This window comes from Gallus gallus, chromosome 17 (assembly GCF_016699485.2).
Source record: "Gallus gallus isolate bGalGal1 chromosome 17, bGalGal1.mat.broiler.GRCg7b, whole genome shotgun sequence".
NCBI classification, from domain to species: Eukaryota; Metazoa; Chordata; class Aves; order Galliformes; family Phasianidae; genus Gallus; species Gallus gallus.
The window spans coordinates 3,361,931-3,385,323 of NC_052548.1; the positions used below are offsets into that span (position 1 = coordinate 3,361,931).

The window sequence follows — 23,393 nt, forward strand, 5'->3', positions numbered from 1 at the left end:
CTGTATTTTTATTGGTCTCTATTAAAGAAAACTTGGACGTTAAAACAGTTACATTGGCAGCCTGCTCAAAGGGACAACATGTGGAGCCAAAACCTTGGGCTGTGCGAGTTTTAATCTCAACTCCCACACTGTCACCTTGTCCAAGTGCCATACTTGCTCAATGCCACAGCTACAAGGCCCAGACAAACATCTGACCCACAGATCCATAAAACTAGAACTGTGAATGAACCAAGCTGGCAAACGCATTGATTACATTTCGAATTTAACAGGTTGACTTTTGTTCTTTCTTGAAACAGATTCGAGTATCTACTCTAAACAAAATCTGCTGCCAGCATGAGAATTTCCCCGTGTGGCTCCCCAGCCTGCCTTACCTTCTGCTGTCTGGGAATTAGGACAGCATCCAGCCCCACTGGCACACTGCTCCCGGAGGGAGGATACCAGCCCCTCCAGCTCCTCCAGTCTGCTCAGCAGGTCCTTGATGTCTGGGGCAGCCGCACAGCCACAGGCCCGGCGGGGAATGTTGATGCGGTGCGTGAAGACAATCTGGTTCCCCTCATTCACCGTATGCTCCTCGTAATTCTTGACAGGCTCAATTTCTGCCTTCAGGTCTGCGTCCCCACTTGCTGTGTCCAGGTCCACAGAGCAAAGGGAGCCAACAGGCAGCTTGATGTTGTAGACATGATTGAAAACCACAGGCTGATTATCCTCTGGTAAGGTCACATTGAGCCCAGTCTCCCGCTTCTGCCGGATAATTCGCTTGATGAGCCCACCACTGGCATGCTGGTACAGCAAACCTAAGATGGCACAGGCCAAAACCTGGGAAGGGAGTCCCATTGTAGTGCTCAGTTCCTTTTCAAAGCTGATGGAGTCTTATATTTGTTTGGCCTTTGTAGACTGGAGGAGAAATTTGAGAGCCAGTTCAAACTAAGTTGAGTTTCCTTTCCTTTCTTGGCACACTTATTCTCTGAAACAAGAAGGAACAGTGTAAGGGATGAACTGCAGCTTTCCCACCCAACAGCAGGCCTGGGACACTCACTCACATCCTTAAGTAAGCTAAAGCTGAAAGTCTCATTTCTTTCACTCGTTATCCCACTGCTTGAATGCTGGATCACTGCTACTAGAAGCTGGATCATATGAAAAGCTCATGATATTGTCAAAAGGTCTGTTGGCAATAATAAACCCATCGTAGTCCTGTTGCATCTGCTTTAATTTATTTCAGCTTCTAGGGAATCTGATCTGTGGAGCTTGTAGCCCAATAGTAGGTTTTAATATTTTGATATTTTTTTCTACAGCATAAAGAGAAACAGAGTGCTCTGAAGAATGCTGCAGATGAGGATCCTGGAGTCAGTGCCTGTATCATATCTAGTGACATTTTAGCACAAAAGTAATGAGACACAAAGATTATCCCAGATGAGGATCCAAGAAGGAAGACATACTGTAAGAAATATCAGTAGAAATACAGGAAATCTACTGAATGGTAGTGTACTATAGCAGACTTCAAAGGGTAGGAGAGCAGGCAGGTGGGCAGGAGGGAAAACAGTACCAGGATAAAAGAAAACATGCATGTACACCAAACTGGGGATGGAAGAGAGGGAGAAGGAAGAAAAGAAAATGAAATCCTTTGATCATCAAAGTTCTTCAAGAGAAAGAGGAAGCTTTTTAGCAGTAGAGGTGCAAAAAAAAGTCTTCTTAGCAACAAATAAGCCTTTTCATTAGGCAGCATTTCAGTGTCTTATCTTTCATCAGATATAATATAATACCTTGCTTACGGTTACAAGCACCTGGCTGAGCTATACTAACTCTTCCCAAAACTCACTCTATTCAGGTTGCCTCAATATTTCCTCTTTCTTCTCTCTCCAAACTCTTTTTTTCAAATGCCACAAGCCATAGGAGATGAAAGACTTCTGCTGACTTCATGCAGAATCAGCCTGTTATCATGTACAGCAAGAACCTACAGCAGCTAATGGACAAACTAAACAAAGCGCACCTATTAAATGTCATCTTAACATTTGTTTTTCTTTCTACTAATTTAAGTAGTTAGATTGGTGACTGGACTTTCCCAACTGTAAGTTCCTTTCTTTGTGCCAGTAATGGAGGAAACAGCAGTTTATCCTCTAAACACTGCAGTTTTGATGATAACTCATTTGTCAAATGGGACACTAGCTTCTTCCACTGCTCTGTTTCCCATAAAATGTATGGGATCACTTTCCCGTACTATCCCAGCTGTTTTGTGAAGAATAACAGTCATACATCACACACTTCACTGAAGTAATTTTTGTGTAGACAATGTTGAGCTCAAAAAAAGTGAACTTTGCCCCTTTTTATTGGGGAATAAATCAGAAATAAACACACAGCAGTAGAGGCTTTTTTGTTGTTGAGGAAAAGCATTCAGCTTTAAGCTATTTCTAACACTTATCCTATTGGTCAGATATATCTACAACCTCTGTCTGCACCAGTAGAGATCACAAGATAGCTAATAAAGAGTAAGAGAGAAACATGGTCCAGGACTCATTTGTGACTCAATCCCTAAGTAGGACTGCAGCTCATGAAACACATTCAGGACAATATATGAAGTGGTATTTACCTTCAAGCACACCAACTTGGAGTTTGCATGCTGCTTTCCATGCAGTGAGATGCCATGTGCTATAAATTTTTGCCCCAAGACAAGTTTATATATCTGAAATGGGTGCCTAGGCCTCCAGTAGTTATTTAAGGGACAGGTTGCTTGAAAGATGCATCACTCAGGAGAACAAACTAGAGGAAGGTATGCACCTAATTCTCAGTGAATATCTGTGAAAAATCATCATCAGCTTTTTTTGATTTTCAGCCCAGAGGAATATGGGTCTTGTCCAAACCTACAAAGTTGATGGTAGTTTTTCTGCTGACTGCTGTGAGCTTACAGAGTATTTTATGATGATACAAACTATGATTTCTGAATATGCCTGGAAAATGAAAACCCTGCCAATGACAAAAGCTAGACACTCACCATGGATGAAAGCTACATTAATACTATCACTTTTACCAGGTATTCATTGCATTAGAGTCAGCCAAATATCTCAGCCTACTGATGATACTGGGAGATGTAATATATCTTGTCTGACATTCTTTTGAAGTTTATGAAGGGCGGTCTAGAAGAAGCATTCCACAGCGTCTGATCTGTGACCTCTGTGTTTTGAAACCGAGTGCCATGTCTGAGCTAATTTGGATCCAATGTTTCTCATCTGATCTGCCAAGGACCCAGCATGATAAACCAAGCTCCACTGCTAGATCTAAGACCCAAAGAACAAGACACCTTCATGCAATTATTTATGCGTTAGCTGTATTTTTGGCTGGAAGAACAAAGATGACATCCTTCCATTCAATATCCTTCAAACATGTCTACAGAACAGCTCAGATCATGAGGGACCACCCAGGAAGGCTCTCCTAAAGAAAAATGGAAGCCACAGCCATTGCCAGGCTCAGTTGTTTCTTCAACTTCTCTCCATCTTCTTCCTTTCAAAATGGTTTACATGAATTGTATTTAAAAGTTGCAGACATACTACCTCTTGGAGACATCCTTTTCTTTGCAAATATCAGCTGCTGGATTATTTACAGGCACCCAAAAGTCTTGGAGCAAGAGTCTGCAAAAGAAGATGACTTCACAACATGAGCTTGGCCTTGCTACAGTGTATAAAAAAGGAGCTGAGTGATGCTTGTGGCACATCTCTCAGATACGTTGACTAATTTCTCTACCCAAGAATGTGTCCTTTTTAACAAGCAATTTGTCAAGTAAGAAATATCATGCATTCCTTATGAACCTTGCCCCTTTGTGTCTTCCTACCTTCTTGACTACAACACAACTGCTTCAAAAATCTCAGCAACAATTTTGTGGCTGGTCTGCGAAACCTTCTGCTTGTCATAAAGAAGAATATATCCTAAAAACTCATGTTGCCTCATCTGCTTTTGACAGTGGCTCAGCCACCAGAACAGCAGCAATGAAGGGACTTTGGAATCTCTGCAAGGAGAGCTGGATTTTAGTGATGACATAAAGATACCATCTGGTCCAGATGTTTTCATGGTCTATGCTATTGTCTGTGCATCACCTCGTTATGTCTAACCTTAAGGATTATAGCCAAGAGCATTATAATACAGACCAGAGGACATGACCTGGGCTCTAGTTCTTAATGCAGCAAGAGCAGCATTATTTCCAGTGCAACTGTGAGACAGAAGCACTGTGCAGAGCCAGCATCTTGCTCTGGTAGAGGCTGTAGAAATGCCCGTCAGTTCAAGTCAAAAGAGAATTAAGACAGTGGACATTTTTTCACCCCAGCCACATGCAAAACTTGCTATCTCCTCCTTATCCTTTTGTCTTGGCTGGCTCAAAGGATGATGTCCATATTCAGAATTTCTTTGACTTAGGAAAGAAATAGAGAGGCTAAAAATTAAGAAGCTAATCCCGGCACCTACACAGTACCAGTTGACCCAGAAAGTGTGAGAGAAAAAAAACTCCTGTATAAATGATAAATGTAAATACTAGATGTCACTTAAAGAGGAAAAAAAATGAAAGAAAAGGACTATTCCAAGAAAAAAGGTCCTTAAAATCATGATCACTAGCAAGTAATACCATGAATAACATGTGGTACAAGTAAGATGGACAATACAAAAAAAAGAAACAATTTTCATTTCCACTGCAAGCCCTTTCATCTTAGCATCTGAAAGTACAACATACTTTACCTGTCAAAGACAAGAAAATATGAGGGTTATTTTTTGATTTAGATATCCCCTCTCCCTCACTGACATCATAACTTTGTCAAGACCTTTCAATTTAATTAGAAATTTGTTTCTTAATAGGAAAATATTAATAATTTCCTGGGAAGCCTGGAAGTCCAGGGAATCCTGACTCCTGGGGAACACTCAGCAAAGGTGGTGTATGAATATTTTCCTTTCCCAGAGACAGATTTGCTAGAAACCAGCAGGTGTGAGAAGTTAAATTAATTTTTGCATAGCTTATAGTTCTAGCGTACCACTTTGGTCTCTCTTGCAAATTCAGGAATGGTAGAGCTGTGAGGTTGTTTGTGGGCACATGGAGTGATAAAGATGCAAATGAGAACCTGGTGTGATTTTAATCAAAACAGATTGCAGCTGCGAAGGAAGAGGTCTTAAAAAAATATCTCAGCTGTCCCTCTGAAAGGAGGCAGAAGGCTGATTAGCCTTGCTCAGGCACCCTGCACATGCCACGACTGGGAAATGAGACATAAAGAAGACGGAAAAAAAAAAGGAGAGAAAAAAGAATACAACTCCTCTCCCAGCAGATACTTCCAACATCACAGCAAGAGGGGATAAAATAATGTCAACATATATTGGATTCCAGCACACCTTGCTAACATTCGGACAAAAGTTGCAATGGGATGGATTCTGACAGGGGGTAAGACCTCAGCTGGAGAAGAGCCACGGCCCTCAGTAGAAAACACAGAAGGATGTACTTTAGGGTTTGCTAATTGCTGACCTCAAAACAGCTTTCTGTGATTTGTTAATGGAAGAAACTTCATGTCTCAAGAATTTCCACCAAGGTGGGATCCCTGCCATCTGTTCCCTGAAGAACAGGCATCCAGTAGTGCCACTGTGTGAGCACTGGCATCATGATAAAGACGTGCTCTTCTCTTTATCTACTGCCATGCAGGCAGAAGAGTCACACTGGGAATTTGGTCAGACCTGGGATGCTCCTTGTGCCCCAACACGGGGAATCTGTGCATTCTCTACAGGGAAGAAAAGCAGCGCTATTACAGAGGATTAATAAATGCAAGCTGACCGCCAGAGTGCTTTTTTATAAGGAAGGTTTTCAGAAGGTGCAACCTTTTGAAGAAAAAGTGCTAATAATACAGCTTTGCCAAGAGCATGTGACTCTGGAGGCTCCAGGCGTCTCCTCAAACAGATGGATTAAGTCTGAAGTAAACTGAAGTGTTCTTAAAGGAAGAGACTGGTGGGGACTGCAAGTTTTGACACAGCAGGCCAAAACACGAATAGTTCTGACTTTGCCTTTCACTGCTGTTTCCATGCATTCATAGCTATAGAAAATCATTTTCTTTCCATTCCCAATTGCACTAGGGCAAAGGAATCAGCAGGGATACTCACTTTAGGTCAAACTACTTTATATCACATCTGAGGGCTGAAATCTGTAATAGTTCTAAACCAGCAGCAATTAATCTTTCCAGTAGAAATAGCCAAAGCCAAATAATTACTTTCATTTTTTTCCATTATTTTTCTTTTTTTTTTCCTTTCTTTTTTTTCTTTTTTTGCATTGCAGTCAGTCCAAGGAGCAGATTTTTAAAGCAGCCAAACCTGGAGTAACTCAGAAAATCCACTGTTTTTTCTGAGGCTTACACAGAGAGTGTGTGCAGGGAGAATTTGCAGTTGTTTCAGCAGCAACCAGACACCACAGATACAAATAGGACTTCAGGATGTGAAGCTCCAAAGGGAAATACTCATAATTCAGAAATTTTCTTCAAAGTCTTAAATCAGCTGCATAAACAGAGGAAAGGATCAGGGAAGAAAGAAAGAAGCCAATTCCCTTATTCTCAAACGCTCTGTCAGATAAAATGCAGTGTGATAAATTGCAACCCATCCAGTCTCCAAGTTGCACAGTGGATGTTCAACAGCAGTGAAGAGAGGGAGAAAACATTCTCTGGACATCGGTGTGAAGAAAGAGGCAGAAAGGAAGCAAGTTTCAAAAGTTTTAAAATATACATAGAGAAGCACGGTGTCTAAACATACACTGGTACTTACAGAATCATAGGGTCATAGAATCTGGGAATGGATTAGATGGGAAGGGACCTTAAAGAGCACTGAGCTCCAGCCCCCAAATATGGACTTTCTACTATAGAAATGATTCAGTAATGCTGAATAACTTCAGAATGAGGGCCCCACGGTATCCACGTGTGCTGTGGGGTGGCAGAAAGCGTTCCAAAAGGTTTAGCAATTAGAGTGGACACATGAAACCTCATTCCTCCGCCTTAAGTATGGAAAACTGAGACACAGGGAGGCTGGCACTGGGCCACCTGGACTCCTAAAAGCCCCGCATTTAGGACTGAGCATTTTAACCAGGGCAAGACCCACAGAGCTGAAAACAGGATCTAATTTTGCTGAATCCCATCACAGCAGTTCAAACACCAGCACCTCCCAGAAGGCATTCAGCACCTCCCAGCCCATATCCCAGTACCACGCTTTCTTCTTTTTTCTGCCTTTAGGACTTCCATCCCTTTTAGCTGAGAACACACTGGCAGTTTGTGCTTGATGTGGTTGAGCTTCTACAACTCAGCTTAAATACATCCTGCAGCCATCTGGGTCTCATCTGGGGCTGGCACCACACATCCACAAGGAACCCCATTCTCAGGGCTAAGAACACAAACATGGGCATGCAAAGATAGGAACCTATTTTCACAATGAATTCAGGATTGATTTCTGAGCTCTCATAGATTAGAGTTGTCACATGAAGCCATTATACGTTCTGGGAGCCTCATCATGTCTCTGTACTTGTTAATATTACAGATTTTAGACTACCATAAATGAATCCTTCATGAGGTCCTGGGGATCATCTGAACTGCAATCAGATGTATACCTTGGGCCGTTCCAAAGAGAAGCAATACAAATGGATACACAGCTGTTTTTTTGCCCCATCCAGTCCCTGAGCTCCCACATTAATCACCATTCAGCTAAGCCTGAACTCCTCACTCCAGTTAATTTTTCATCAGCTCTTAGGTTACATTTCTACTTTTGGGAAGCTGAGCAGTTTCTGGTTCACGGATCCTACTGTACGTCATCCTTAAATAAAACCATTTGGATCCATTTTAGCCTCCTCCCATTCTACCTTGGCTGAAAAGCAGCATATAGACAGGACTTTGCCAAGGCTGTTTTAGAAGGAATTTTAATTAATTGCTTTGTGTACAATTTAGAATTTAGCAAAGGCTCATATTTCAAAGGCATCAGCATGACAGTGCCACAAAGAGGGAGGAAAAATAACCCACTGAAGCCAACATCCATAAAAAATGTGAAAGAGCAACGGTAAATTCTGACTGATAAGCATAAAGGGAGCCCCATGAGAGCCTAAACCTTCAGTTGTACAGTGACTATTTTGAGTTAAATTAGCATGATTATTCCATTATGAACTACTTTGTTACAACAGTTTTGTATTCTTAGCCATGGAAAATCTCCCTAGGTCTGTCCTCGTTCAGGATCTCAGAGAGAGAACAGACATTTCTGAGCTAAGCTAAACAATGGGGTTGGCTGATTTTCAAAGCGGAGCAGAAGTTCAGAGTTCAGAGGTGGTCTCCTTCCAGTATCAGTAACACCTTTGATCAGTTCGGTGTTAGCAAGCAAACCTCGTGAATTAAATGAGAAATGAAGTCAGCTGGCAGAGATACAGCTGGGAGAAAATAGCTGCTGAATACACGCAATAATTAAACAGAAGTGAAAAACAGATTATACGATGCGGTGCCTGCAATAACAGGATATTGAACTCAACGACCAAGAGGTGCCTTCCAGTTTCATTGTCCTAAAGACTTTTTTGATTCACGTTTCTTAAGAATTACCTGGCTGATGATAGAAAAAGTAAAGAAATTCAGCCTGAATATACTGCTTTTGCTGTTCCACCAAGAGCAAAGGAGGAGGAACTCAGAGGAAAGGCAGGTATGGGGAAATGGCAGTGCTGGGATGTGCGAGATGTGAGATTGTTGCTAATTTCTTGTTTCATCAAGTCAGTTAACGTTCTGATCTCTGATAAGTTTATAGGAGACATGCATCCTAAACAAGGTGTAAATAACTGAAATTAAATAACTAAATAACTTAATTCCTTCGATATCTCTGATTTCTACAGGAATGATTCTACAACATACTATGTAGAAGACTTTCTCTCCTCTCAGTTTTTCTGCCTAAATTCTGTGATGCTTGTACCAAAAGTTGTCTCTTACTGTATTTAGATAGTGTGTCTACCTCTGTTAGAGGAAGCCAAATGTGTAAAGCAATAGCAGCCAAGTGGCTACAGTTCTTAATAGGAGCTCTGATAACAATCGCCTTCTGAATAGGCCACAGATAGACAGCAGATGAGATTGGTGGTGAAAAGGGCAAATGCGATGTCTTTGGATATTATGCATTCTGGCTAGAGCAGAGTTGCTCTGAGACAGCTACCATGTTGTTTAGGGCTGCTGGATATAAGATAGTCCTGTTAAGGCCAGGCCGATGCAATTATTTATAGAATAAATCAGTGCTTCTTTTGGAGCCATTCCAGAGGCCAGCCACGACTGGAGAAAATTAAATAACAGACCTGTGTTTAACGTTATTAAAAGAAGATTAGCCTCATATCAATGACCTGTGTTATTGAAGGAGGTTTACGTTGTGAGTGTGTTCTCCACATCCCCCAGAACAAGGAGAAACAGCTCCCAGGCACAGCCACACAAGCCAAATACTAGCTGCAACAGGGGAATGCTCCATCTCAAAACAGGGGAATTCATGAAAGGGGAGGGCAGTTGCAGCAATGCTCCCCAACTCCAACTGGGACTGCCAGCACTGCAGGCAGCACAGGATGAACCTGCTCCCCTCCCTCACTGCTTGCTACCCAGGCACAGCTCCCGCAGGATGCACACAGGGTCACTTCCCTGAGCGCTGCCTCCTTTGGGTAACTCCAAAGCCATAAGTTCTTGCTGTCATGCTGGAAATATTCTGCTGTTCCTTCAAGAAATGTAAAAAAATCATAAAATGACACTATAATTGCCCGTGCCCCTCACTCAATGAAAAAGACCACAGACATCTGGAACGCCTCAAGAACCAGGGTTTGCACCATCTGCTGTCCCCCCAACAGGTATCACAAGTGTTCTGCAGAACTCTCACTTATGGGATCAGACCCTAAGGGAACTACATCTGCTGAATTCTAGAAGATCACAGCTTCTCTGTGGGTTAGAGCCTCATGGCTTGGGTTAGAGCCTCATGGCTATTTAAACACAGTTGTTTTATAGTCAGTGTTTATATAAGAAGCATCCAACGTGGCATTATGTCATAGTTACATAGAGCCAACCAGACTCAGGAAGAGACCCATACTAAACACAGGAATTAAAAGCTCTTAATGATTCATTTTTGGTACCACTGGACTTAATAAAATTATCCAAGTTCAAACTGAATGAACGCAATTGCTGAGTGACTTAGATGAGTAATGCAGACTTTTTCAGTCCATGCTCATAACTTGGTGTATAATTTCTCATGCGATGTACTGTTAATTGTGCATAATTAGAAACAAATAATGGTTACATTTCAGTTGGTGTTATACGTTGGCCTGCAGCCTGCTCCCAGGCTCCTGAGTATGGATAATATGACTTTCACCAAACATGCCACCAGCTCATGACTTGGCAGGATGTTGCCATTTCAGTTCATTTTACCTAAGCAACAGCAGAAATCTTTCCTGCCTTTTCTTGGGTGCCACAAGGTCTCTGCTTCTACACCTTACCCAACACAAGTATGCCAGGCTGCACTGCTCCCTGCTTCCTCCTCACCATTCATGGGGGCAACACACCGTGTCATCACACAGAGGTTTCAAAGCACCTTGCTAGAAAACATCCACATCTGCCCTGAGAGTGTCTGTAAAGAGGATATTCTGGGAATATCAGTGCTGTCAGATGTTAGTGCTAGAAACATTGAGAGTGCTGAGGCAATACAATGGTGTCACTTCTTGTATTTTGGGGAGGGATGCGTGCATTTTGGCAAAGAGCCATACTTGGGAGCTACATTCGGCTCCATAAGCATTCCCATAGTCAGCTCTTGGCTGCTGAGGCTCTGGGCACCCAACAAAACCAGCTCAGACAATGGGAGCTGTGAGTGAAAACCAGACTTGTTTCGTGCCTGCAAACCTGTGCCAGAGCTCGCTGGATCCAGTAGGGCAATGGCCCAAAGGCCTGGGCCAGCCGGCAGCTTTGGAGTGCACAGCAGGCTGTTTGTGACCAGGAAAATCTGCCTCTTGTGCTGAATTTCCATACACTTCTAATCCCAGTGACTGAGGAAGACATTGGCAAAGCATATGCCCTGCTGAAGGCAGGCGAATAAAACACCTCGCTGCAAGTGGAGCCTAGCATTTATTTTGGGTGTGCGATGGAGTCTGAATTCATGTGATAGAGTAATCCCGTCGATGAGGTCATGTGTTCCTCTAAAGGGGCTTCTTTGTACCCTGGGTTAGTTAGCAACGCTTTTTCTGTTATCAAGCATCTGATTAAACTCACAAAGGAAGGGTCTTTAAAAAACAGTCTCAGGCAGAACTGAGAAGCGAACAAATAAATTGTTGTATTGTTTTCTCTCTTTTTTTCCTTTTCATTTTATCTGACAGGAAAAAGGAGAGGGGAATCAGATTGGGAAGGGGCACAAGAGAAGGATTCATTGATCATTCTCAAATGACAAAACAAAGGTCTTAGTCTGTTTTTAAATATTCTAAGCACCCAATCCTGTGGCAGCTGATAATTATGTGCATCCATATGATATATTTCACCACAAAGGACGACAATACAGTATCCAAATAGAAAAAGCCTCCCAGAAGCCATCCTATGTTACCCAGTGCCACAGAGCCTACCTTCTGCAGCACTGAAACCCTTGCCAAACCCTGAAGGTAAATTAAAATGTAGCCCCAATTTATTTGGCTTGAAGACTCAAGCCTTTGGGTGAGAATTTTGCCCAGTAGCTCAGCCAACTTTTGTTGTGCTTTGTGGCGCTCCTTACCATGTGTTGGCAATACCAGCTCAGCTCTGACAACGGGGAATGAGGGAATTATAACTAAATCATCATTAATGTCCTCCAAAGGACATGCATCCGAGGTCACCTTAGATTGGGAAGTCTAAGATCAGTGAAGCTCTGGTTGTTATGCACCGATTGATCAGTAAGCAGCCAAAGATGTTAACAAACTGTAAGATACCTGTTGTTAAATACCTGTACTTATTAGAATTGTATTCATGCATATTTGTTATTTGGTAGCATCAGTGGTCGGCTACATTAGAAAAAAAAATTAACTCAGTTCCTCTCCCTGTGGGTTATTTCTCTTAGGATTTCCCCCTTCTCCCTACTGGCACTCTGAGCAAAGAAAGAGCTATAGAGAAGTTGGCTATATAAACAGAGCACTAAAAAAACCACTGTGACCAAGTGATGAAACAGTAAGATATACGGCTGGTTGAAAAATTGTTCACAACACTTGAAAGTTGTCATTTTTCACTCAATTCTGAAAACTCAGCAAGAAGAAAACTAAAATATCAGCATTATTTCAAGAGTTCCTTATCTCACAAGAAATTCCATCCCACCCATGAGAAACCATTCTGGGGAGGTCATCTTTGAAACCAGTAATTTTTTTGCTTTGAACAAAATGGCCTTTTTGAAAGAAAAGCTGCCTCAATTGCATCTTTACCCTTCTAATAAAACACAGAGCAGCCTAGATTTCAATTACTACATGAAAAGTATTACAGAGGAAAAACTACAGTGCTCATGCTTCCTTCATCCCTGGAAAGGAATAAAAATATGAACCTTATGTTAATTTACAGCTCCAAAAGCAGAAGAACATCCACAGGGAAGTAAGAAGTAAGATATGCCAGTGCCTTTCAAAGCACCATGAGACACCAAACTGAATTTTCAGGTAGCAAATTATTAAAGATTAGCGCTACAAGGAGCAGAAAGCTTTGTACTGTTGGTGACTTCTTGTATTATTATCTTCCTGTTTCTAGTCATTTTTGGAGATGCTGAATCCTTTACTTGCAAGGCAAGGTCTGCTATTTCTACAACAAATCCTACCATGACTGATAGCCAGTAACACTTCTCCCCTGCCCTGTCAGGTTTGGCAGGAAAGGATCTTGGTTGAAGATTTGAAACAAAAAGCTTGAAAGTCCAGGAATGGAGAGGAAAGAATTGAATGGGGGAGGGGGAGAGGGGGAGGAGGAGACAGCTCAAATACTCCCATTTCTGTCTTCTAATTTGATTGTGCTGTTCTGGTGTATTAGTCAACTACTTTCTCTTTCCCCACAAAGCAGGAAGACCAGCTGGTGAATATGGCACTCCTGTGGCACTTCAGTGACTCACAGCAGCTAAAAATATCTGCCTGCATTATTTTTTTTTTTTAAATGTAGATTTTGAGGCAAAAACGAGGATAAGATCATATAAAAAGATGCCAAGGAATAATGCAAGCTGTAGTGAGTTGACTGAAGTAATGTCTCGTGTAGTTGATGCTGCAGCCCCTTTCAACCTCAGAGCTGCAAAGCCCAGGAAATTAAAATGTTACATCTATAAAATGGATTCTTTTTTCTTTTTTTCTTTTTTAACAAATTAAGCTTATTCCCTTCATGATGTAGAGAAGTGAAACTCGATGTTGAGCTGAAAAAGTCAAATAAACAAAAAAATTTAAATAAATTTGTATTTTAGCCATGTACAACACTGGCTTGTTGGTGTGATTTGGGTCATGCTATGCAGGTCTGTGGTGCTGGGAGACGGGTTTTCTGGAGAATAAAGACCCTCCTGTATGAAACTAGGGAACACCAACTGCCAGATGGACTTATTAGGGAGCTGACTGCTGACTGATGGGAAAATTAAGATGGAAATAAAATCTGAGATGAACAAACCTATAGAGCAGCCAAGGAAAATGTTCACCTGGGTGTGATAGTTTAATGGCATGGTGAGGCAAACACTGCAACCAGATAGAATTATTGCAAAGTGAAGAATGGACAGGACTCCCACTGAATGGATTCCCCAGGCCTGGAAAAGCTACCTCCCAACAGTAGCTGAGACAAAACCAAAGGTCAGCCATCTCAGAGCCCTCTGAACCATGACAAGAGAAACAAAGCTAAATGAGCTGACTGGATATGGGGTTCCCACAGCACAAAGGGCTCTTGACAGAGATTCCAGAAAGTGCTCATGGCCTTGGGAATAGTGGTGTGGTCTTGTGGTCAGAAAGACTGAAACTCAAACTTCTTGCAATTAAATTATCATATAAATCATCCAGTATGTCTCAATTTATTCACTGGTAAAATCTCATGGGAGAATGCATGTCTCAGTGAACTAAATATTTCAATGGCCTCATGGTATGGTACTGTTAAATCCTCATTTAAATCATTAGAAACTTATCTGAAAAATGCCATTATACATTTCCAGAAATCAAAAATACAAAGAATAAAAAAAACTGCAGCATTACAATATAAGGAGGAAAAAGAATCTCAGAGATATGTCTTTCAAATTGGAGAGGAAAGTCTGACCAGAGATGTGCAGCAAATATATGGATAACTACATGGCTGCTTGAAACTCTAGGGTAACAATAAGAAGTTGAATCCTTAATCTGAAGCCAAACCATAGGATATGCCAAGCCAATTACCAAAATAAGAAGATGAATCCATGGAAATAAATGATAAGGTTAGTAAAAGCCACAGAGAAACACACCAGAATTTGAGAAAAATCTTTAACTGAGAAGTACCATATATCTACAGAACATCCCTTCATCTCTAAGAGTCTCAAGACATTTTATGGAATCATTCTTGTACACACATACACAACCTTCCTGCATGATGAGCTGTACCTACCGTAGTGTAGCAACGTCTTCTGCTGTTGCACAACTGAAATGATTCATGCTTTCAGACAGGAAGGAAAGAAGAATTCCACATCCAGCTCAAACCACAGCAGGAATTCTGTACAAGCCACAAGAAAGAAGCTACTTATTTTATGGGGCAGAATACTCAAATGTGTATGTACTAAACTGAGAAGGGGCAACTATAGGGGTACTAGGACCAACTCACAGAGACTGAGATGAGGCAAAAGTTAACAGGGAATTCACTCTTTTTTTTTTTTTTTTTTTTTTTTTTTGTTGTTATTGTTGTTAAGAGCTTGGACACCTGAGCATCAATTTTTTGAAACAAGAGCTCGAAAAAGAGAAGCAAAACAAGCAGGTCAGTGGGGTGCCTTTGAGCTGCACTCAGTTTCGTGGCAGGGTGCACTGCAATCAGCCAAGTAGAGCAATTTGCTACAAACTTGAGAGGGAAAAAAAGTAAAAAAGGAAAGGATTCTACATCCACTAAACCTACTAAACTTTTTTTCTCCCATCTGCAAAGCAATCTCTGCTCTTACTGTGGCCTTCAAAGCTGAAGAAATCTGCCTCAGGCAGATACAGCCTAGGCAAACTATGGATTACAAACAGCACAACACCAGTGATGGGACCAGCAACAAAGGCAATGGATTCAGAAAAACTGTCACTGTTCTGAAAACAGAGGCAGAACTGCAGAAATGGGTCATCTCAGAAAGACTCCATGAAAAGGGATGTGTTTACACCTTCTTTTGTTTTGCTTCCCTCTGACCCCATGTTTGCACTTACAGCACAAAAGATTCACCCTTTAGTCTCTGAAGATACACGTGCAGCACTGAATCGTTAAGCGTGGAATCGAATGCGGTCCATAGCAGAGCTGCCACAGGCACTGAAGCCTAGATTAGTGCCTACTGAAAACTAAACAGAAATCCACTGTTCATAACTAAAGCAACTTTTGTGCATAATCTCACAGCAGAAATCACTCTCGCCGTATGAGTATGTACTGTACCTTTTAATGAAGCCTTTCCTAATAGCAAAAGCATTTGCTTGCTCTCTTGGCTTTTTCCTCCCCACAGCAAAGACGTATGTAGAACTGGAAAAGATCTACAGTTTTCTAAACTTGTCTTTGGAAAGTCTCTTTGCCAAGTTACACTTTGTCAGGAGCTCATTATTTTCCTGGTAGACACTAGAGACTTCACTTTGAATCATTTTGAGGGCTCACTGATGCAGTTTCAGACTATGAGGTTTGTATGCACGTTTGTATGCACATAAGTTTGAGCAACTTGTGCTCGTTCCATATACAAAGTTCTGTTTCATTCCCAGACCCTTCTCCATGGTGTTTCTCCCAAAACCGCCATAGGTTTTCCACAGCCCATTTCACTGAGTGGTTTTGTGATAAGATGGGAAGAGGAGAAATTCAGGACTTCTGATTTTTTTCCTTACCCCTTTCCCTCCCTGGCAATGTGGTGCCAGTCCTCTCTCTGTTCCAAATTTGCATCAAAATAAAGACTGACTGTGAGACAAACGCATACAATTCTGTCTTTGTTTACACTTCGAAGGAGCCGCCCTGATTGACAGTGAGACCTATGCAAGTTGGACCATGTAAAACAGACCCCACCTCCATAGGCAGAAAGAAACAGAGGATTTAGCAAGGCTGAGGTAAGAAATCTTATGCCTCCTGACCTCTGTAATGAAATCTGTAGAGGTGAAATAAAAAAAACTACATTCACTATAGAATTCAAAGGGAAAGTGAGTGGGGTTTCAGAATGGCACCCCAGTGCCAAACTGAGCAAGAGATTCAGAGCAGCAGACAGTACTGGGGGTACAAATGTGGACAGTTTCATTTGTCCCTAAAATTCACGAGTGGGGAATCAAACATCAGGTTTTTTCTTACTGATAATTGCAGGTAGGAAATGAGTCATCGAAACAATTGATGAGTATAATATGAATAAGTGAATAAATGGGTGAGCAGGCGAAGCTATAAAAGCAAAACTCCAAATTCACTATTTACCAGAGATGCTGGTGGAAACTGTGCAGCAGAAAATAAAAATACGAGCCACTGAGGTACTAAATACACACATAGCATACAAGTGAACAGGTGAAGCACACTGAGACAGCATTGTTGCTCCTGGAGGTTAGAAAGAGGAGGTTAACCAAAAAATCCACTCCACACACCCAACTTTTCCATATTTCAAGTGAGTTCAGTTAAAGGAATGTCACGTACATAGGCAAGTGAAGTGGAATCACGCTTTAGTGTCTCTGCTGTGACTAAGTAGTAGACAAATAATTTGCATGTGTATTAGTCTGGAATAACAAGAAATGTTTAATGCTAGAGATGACACCAGTCAGCAGGATACCTTCAGAATTCATTGTGCTTATTCACATGCAGTCTGTAATTTCACTTCAATTTAACCATAAACTTATTCAAGCACTGCAAATGCCATCTCTGAAATGCCTCAGAAGTCAGCCCTAAAACTCTGTGTTATTCCTGGCAATCAGAAATATTATTACGTGCCTCTCGCCATTAGCGGGCTTTGGTCCTCTTAATAGAAGCTGGGGAAGCATCTATGTAACTCATCCTCAGGTTACTTCTTTGTTTTTCGGGCAATTTTCAGTTTATCCGGGCGGCTTTTCCTCCCCACCAGAGCTCCTCTGTCCTTGGTACTAACATCCAAGATGTGTGGGAACGCACGCGTTTCTCTAACTCACAGAGCACCGAAGGAGTTCCTTGAAATCTGACTTCCAGTAACAGCCCCAGGCGAGCTGTCTGCCTGGCCTAGTTCTGTCAGCTGCTGTAGCATCAAGAATCTGCACGTTTGGGAAAGTAGGGTAGGGCAGCAAATTTTAGTAGAACAAAGTATGTGATGAGGAGTGAAGATGGAGCGAAAACAACCATGGCATGGCAGCATGAAGTATGAATCAGATTCACAGAATATGAAGCAAATGGAGTGTGAGGCACTTGGAAACAGAGAGGAGGCTGTTCTCAACCGGTCTAGTCTGCGGGTTTTTCTCAGTGCTCTGATTTAAAGCAGAAGCACTTCTACAATGTAATGGAAAATACAGTCACATACACAGCTCCGAGCAAGCGATGAGTTACAGCGGTGAATAACCCCGGACAAAACTCTGCCCTGCTGCTTTGATGCCAACAAATCGGGCACTGTTACACTAATGGGAGACCTGAGAGACCTCCACGCTCTGACCTCTTTTTCTTAACTCATTGTGACTTGAAACCTGCCTGTGTTAAAGGCTTAGCTGACAGCAATTTGAGCTGTGGAATAAAAAAAAGGATGTTGAGCTCAAATATCCAGCAACAGATCTCCAGTGAAATCAATGCAGTTGTGTCACATGAGAATTTGGCTGGCAGTCTCTGAGGTCTGCAAAGCAGAAAACCACCCCCTCAGCAATGCATGCTGAAATGAAGAAGACAGGGAATAATGCAATAAAGTGCTGCTTTATGCATGAAAAAGGCTCAGATTCTAATTTCCTCTCTGTCAAGGCTGGTCCTAACTCCATGTAACTGCACGAGCAGCACTTCTGACCCAAATGAGCATAGGCCATATCGGATCAGGCTCAGGCATCCTCTGCAAAGAGAAACCTCTCTACTGTATAATTAAGACACTGACAAGCAGACTATATGCATATTCAACATCCCATATCAAAGTGAAATAGCTGCTCACATTAGCAGAACAAACTCTCTCCCCAGTGAAACAGTTGGAGTTTGATACAGTAAACTTGACTTTTATTTGCACTGAGGCCTTCTGCTTATCAGTCTGGTAGGGTGTGTTTATAGGACATTAGGATATAGAACTATAGGGTATGAAAGGCATGTTCATATTTATCAGAATTGCCCATTTCTTACATCAAATGGGATGTAATTATATATCTAGAGAGAGAAAAAAACAAATACAATTTAAGGTCTCCTGTATATGTTCTGAGAAACAAAACTTGAACAAATGAGAATCAAACCACAACCCAGAGAGCGCTGTTTTCATTCTGGACCATTTCCCTTTTCTTACAGAGGAGCGTTCACCCACATCAATAGTGACAGTGAAATTATTAGTGATCTAGAAATATATTCACAGGCAAATCTGGAGAGATCCTAACCAAATTAGACATATTTCAACAATTGGTTTAGTGGTGAAATATTGGTTGCAGGTGGACAGTAGGACTAGGTGATCTTAGAGATCTTTTCCAACTTTGGTGATTCTATGATTCTATGAAATCAAAGCAAATGAACTCCTCATCCAAAATAACCTTCCAAGTCACTGACATGGCATTACCATAGCAGAAGCACAGGGCTATGAGAACATAGGTGGGAGGACATAGACACTGGGCTAGGTCCTGCGTCCACTGATGGGGAAGGCAGGGATGGGCATACATGCTGGCTGGTAGAAGACCGTGTTTCCTACCTTCTGCCAGTGACCCTCTCAAATCCCAGTGTACTAGTGAGGCAAATAAACAACATATGAAATAATAGCCTGAGAACAACAAAAAAAGTACCAATAGTGTCTAATTTATTTGAGAATGGCTCTCTCTCTCTAGGCCCTTCATTCTTTTCAAACCTGGAGCTGCAGCACTTGTGCTGGATCACTGTGATTGCTTTGCTAACCTGTGAAGTGTGCAAGCCTATATGCTAATTAACATTTAGCTGTGGAAATATAAATTCCCTGGCTTGTGGATGGTATATCCTCCTATAAACACTTCACTTGGCCACCAATCTGGAAAAATAGATAGGACATTCATACGGAGCGCTCACCATGGGAAATGCCAGCATTTTTTCCTGGAAACTATTTACATTGCCAAAATATTTCAATAAGAAAAACGATCTGAGACCTTTCCCTTAATATGCATCCTGTTCTCATTTCACTTGTAGCCCACAGTGTGCAGCATTCATTCTGAGTCAGCCTTGAATTACTGCAGTACAAGCAATGCAGAAGGGAAGTACAAGCCACAAGTAAAGGAAAAATATGCGTTACACTGTGTTCACTAAGTGGAATGGATTGCCTATACATCACAGAGTACCTTTATATCTTTCCTGGCATAGACTTTTGTCACACAGCACAGAGAAACCATTTAGGAGCATTCAGTGTATCCAGAAGAAGCTGGTTCTCCAAAGGAACCAGTCAAAACAAAGAACTGGTGCAAAGTGGATGCTAAACCCCTTTAGAAAGCCTGACAAACTGACTTCTGACAAAATGAGATCATGCCAGAAGGAAGATAACCACTGAGGTCTGGCCCTGCCATGTACAACTGCCCCATCCAAATAAAGGCTTTCCATCGAACCAAAGAGACTGCCCACTGCAGACACAAAGTTCTGATGTTCTGGTGCTTCCTGGGATAAAGTACAGACAAATCCTCAAGTACTTACTGGAAACAAACCCAATGCAGTGGAATTTCCCCAGGCTCCCGATTTCAGACTCCTTTGAATATCTTGGCCAATATCTGCACACATATAGCCGTGCTATAGCCCAGCATGGGGAAGAGGCAGACTACTACAATAGACCTCTGTCACGTCTATGATTCAAGTAATTGTTTTTGAAAAGTATCAAAAAAATTCTGTTCCACCACCCTGTACTTTCTACTCAATTACTAAAAAGAATATATTTTCTAAGCATGAAACAATATCATTTTTGTCAAGGGTCTGGAAACTGAGCGCTTATATGAATTGAAGAAAGCTTCCTTTCTCTTCCCTGTGCAGTTCTGGTTACAGGGAAAGAGCTTTCTGAGTGAGTAATCTTTCTAAGTAGGAAGCAGAGCTCCCCTATTGCTAGGGAAGAATGGACCTCCAGTAGGCTAGTATGTGATGGATGACTGAATGCAAACTTGGCAACGTTGTTCTCCGCTCCCCAAAGAATACAAAATGCCACAGGCTATTTGTACACAGGGACTCTCTAGTTGGAAGTTCTTGGCAACATCCCACCTCAGTTTAATTGAATCTGCAGTGGCAAGACAATTAAGGATGTGAATTTGGAGAAATTGCTTGCAACAGGATCAGCTCAGGATGAATTTATCTTTGGGGACTGACTCATGCAGAAGCGAAACAAAAACATAAATGGAAGATTATTCTTTTTGACTCCATAACCTGGGCCTCAAAATCTCACATTTGTTTTTGATGAGTGCTTCGTGGGATATAATGTCAGCTCAGATATTAACTGGTATTCTTTACCAGTTAATAAGGCACTATAACTAAGTTCAGATAGACTGACTAAATCTATAAGTGTTCTTTTCCTATTTTGTCAGCAACAGGATATGCGGTAAATAGGAGAGAGAGAAATGATGCACACATAAAATCAGTAAAATACAACATTAAGGCCATGTCTAGTTATAACTGTATGTGCATACATCACTCTGAAAGTAATGCCTCATTATTTCCATGGTAACTACAACAGATACAAAGAGCACATAAACACTATTTGATAGAGCAAATTCTCAACTACAAAACACTGTTTTTTCACATGGTCACCATGATTATCAGATTTGTGCAGATGAGCTGATTGAGGTGCTCTTCATTTTGTGGTGTGGTGTGGCTGTCCAGAATATGGCTTGTCTTTCATGCCACTGCTGAAATGCACCACCCACCCATTCACTGTACTCACATCCACTGCTAGGTCTCGTCTGCTGCCATCTGTCACACGGCAACAAAACATAACAGAAAATTGGTGGATAAGTTCAGCCTCTGCTGCCATCCTACCAACATCCACCTCTGACATCGTGAACCAACATGATTAAATAGGAGGCATTACTTTCGGAGCAGCCCTGGTATATCATTCCATCACTGTATAATGGGCTTGCTCCCATTTGTGAATGTTAAAAAGAGACAATAAGTTCTTCAAAGTCTGTACTTTCAGTAGAAAGATCCCTATCACATTCCTTCCTCAGTGCCCAAATACTGTCTGCTGAACCAAAAGACGTCGCAGGAGGCAGAAGGCCTTTCTGCCTCCCCTTCCCAATCTGCCCACTCCAGTTCAGTTACGTCATACATTGAAAGATTTCATACCGTTCTGGAAGAATGCCCAGTTTTTAACTTTTCCCATATGTGGAAGGCATTTAACTTCAGTTCAGATTGGACAGAGGGTCAAAAGCACAAACGGACAGTGAGCACTGAGCTGGGGGATGTTTCAAACCTGTATTAAACCCAGAGGTCAGTGGAAACAGAGGCAGCTCAACGCTGTGTCCCAGGGTTGTCCATCTGATCTTCTTCCCACTGTTCCCATTCCTCAGAGAACTCTCCTGTTTCCTCCTTCTTTTCTCTTCATAACACAAAGAATTTTTGGACTGCTAATGATAGTTGTTTGTGGTAGAGAGCATCACTTACAATGTCAACTCACTCTGTAATACCATGACACAGTAACGTGCTGTAGCAGTAGTAGCATCACCATCAATTTATAATAAACACAAAACCAACAAGCCACAAACAGCAAATCCACTTTGACACCGAGCAGTTTAACCATTTAAATCACATCTTATAAACACAAAACTGACCTGTACACAACCCCTAATTTCCAGCTCAAGTTCCAGTTTTGGTATTTTCTGCCCAGAACTGGAAGTTATTTGTCCTACAATTCCTTGCACTGCTTTTGCACATTTCTGCATTTGAATGATGATGACCTGTGGAGGTTATCCTCTTTAGTTTCCTACTTTGCATTGCCATTACATTGTCTACTCACCTGGAACTACAAGGAGTAGCCACCACCTGGTGGTTTGTAGCCACTGTAGACACCTGTGGTTTATAGCCATTGGTTTTGATGACAGTGATCAGCCCTTGAGAAGAGTGCACTAAATTCATACCAGAAACTAAATCTGGAAAAGTGCATGGTTGGTAAATCAGAGCATAGTTTTAAAGGCCAGTATCCCAATCTGTCACAGTTCAAAACAAACACTTTTTCGCTATTGAGAAGCTGAGATTTCTGACTTTCCAGTGATATAAATTATACCCTTCTAAGCTCAGAGCTTTTTGAGATGCCTCAAAACGGTCAGTGGCCCCTGAGCTGAGCAGCGCTGCGATGGAATGTTGCCAAGCTTGAAAATATCATCACTGACTTCAAACCAGAGTAATTTTTGCTACTCTGAATTTCTGCTGCTTCACTGTACGCCACAGGATTTGGACAGGTAAATGTGTGCTTGATAACGAAGTAGAAACCATTCTCTACATTTATATTATACTGCGAATGCACATTTAACCCAGACAGATGACTGGGTTCACTAATGGAAACAGCCTACTGAACAAACACTGCAACTCCCTTACAGATCTGCCAGTGTGAGACATCCATTTACACCAACGACATCATGCAATCCAGTACATTGCACTGCTGCTCAGCACCACTCAGACCCCTTAACACACCCTACAAAGCTAAAGGAACAGACTGGCTGTTTTGCTGCACTAGGAAAAAGGCAGACAACTGCACGAAGAGGTCTGTTATTTCAGTGGTTTTAGCAGAGGGATGGAAAGGTTGGAGCTCTGGCTCCAAAGCAACCTCACTACTTCAAATGCACATTTGCTCCTCTGCTTTGCTCTTGGGAATGGAAGGATGAAAAGCTCTCAAGAAGCACACGCCTTCCCACCTCATCTCATCACCTTATCAAAAAGGGAAACAATGCCTAAGAAAACACTTTGACAGCCTCTTTACAGCAAATCAGAACATCCTCACTTGTGAATAGTCTTTGGCTTTTTATAGATATTCTTACAGAAAAAGCAGTAACATTAAAAATATGCCATCCCCACCTGAACTTTGAACACCTACAGAAATACTGCTCTGGCAGCACAGTGGTTTGATTTCTATTAACAAAAACCTCCAGCATACAGTTACTGGTAGCTCTGTGGAGCACTTTTCAGTGTGAGTTCAGG

General features: G+C 41.7%; 1 protein-coding gene across 22 annotated transcripts in view; it reads right to left on the bottom strand.

The window, feature by feature from the left end:
- TNC (tenascin C) overlaps nucleotides 1–23,393 on the bottom strand; it is a 98,464-nt gene that overhangs the window by 41,096 nt on the left and 33,975 nt on the right. For 19 of the 22 annotated variants that reach the window (XR_005840291.2, XR_005840289.2, XM_046901671.1 and 16 more), the window contains one exon: nucleotides 372–964. Coding sequence is in view for 20 of the 22 variants with exons in the window: in XM_046901671.1 (XP_046757627.1) it covers nucleotides 372–834 (463 nt within the window). In the remaining 2 variants the exon portion in view is untranslated. Of the gene's footprint in view, nucleotides 1–371; nucleotides 965–14,552; nucleotides 14,658–23,393 lie in introns of all 22 variants that reach the window. The other 3 variants (XM_040648967.2, XM_040648963.2, XM_046901670.1) reach the window with 1 other exon arrangement.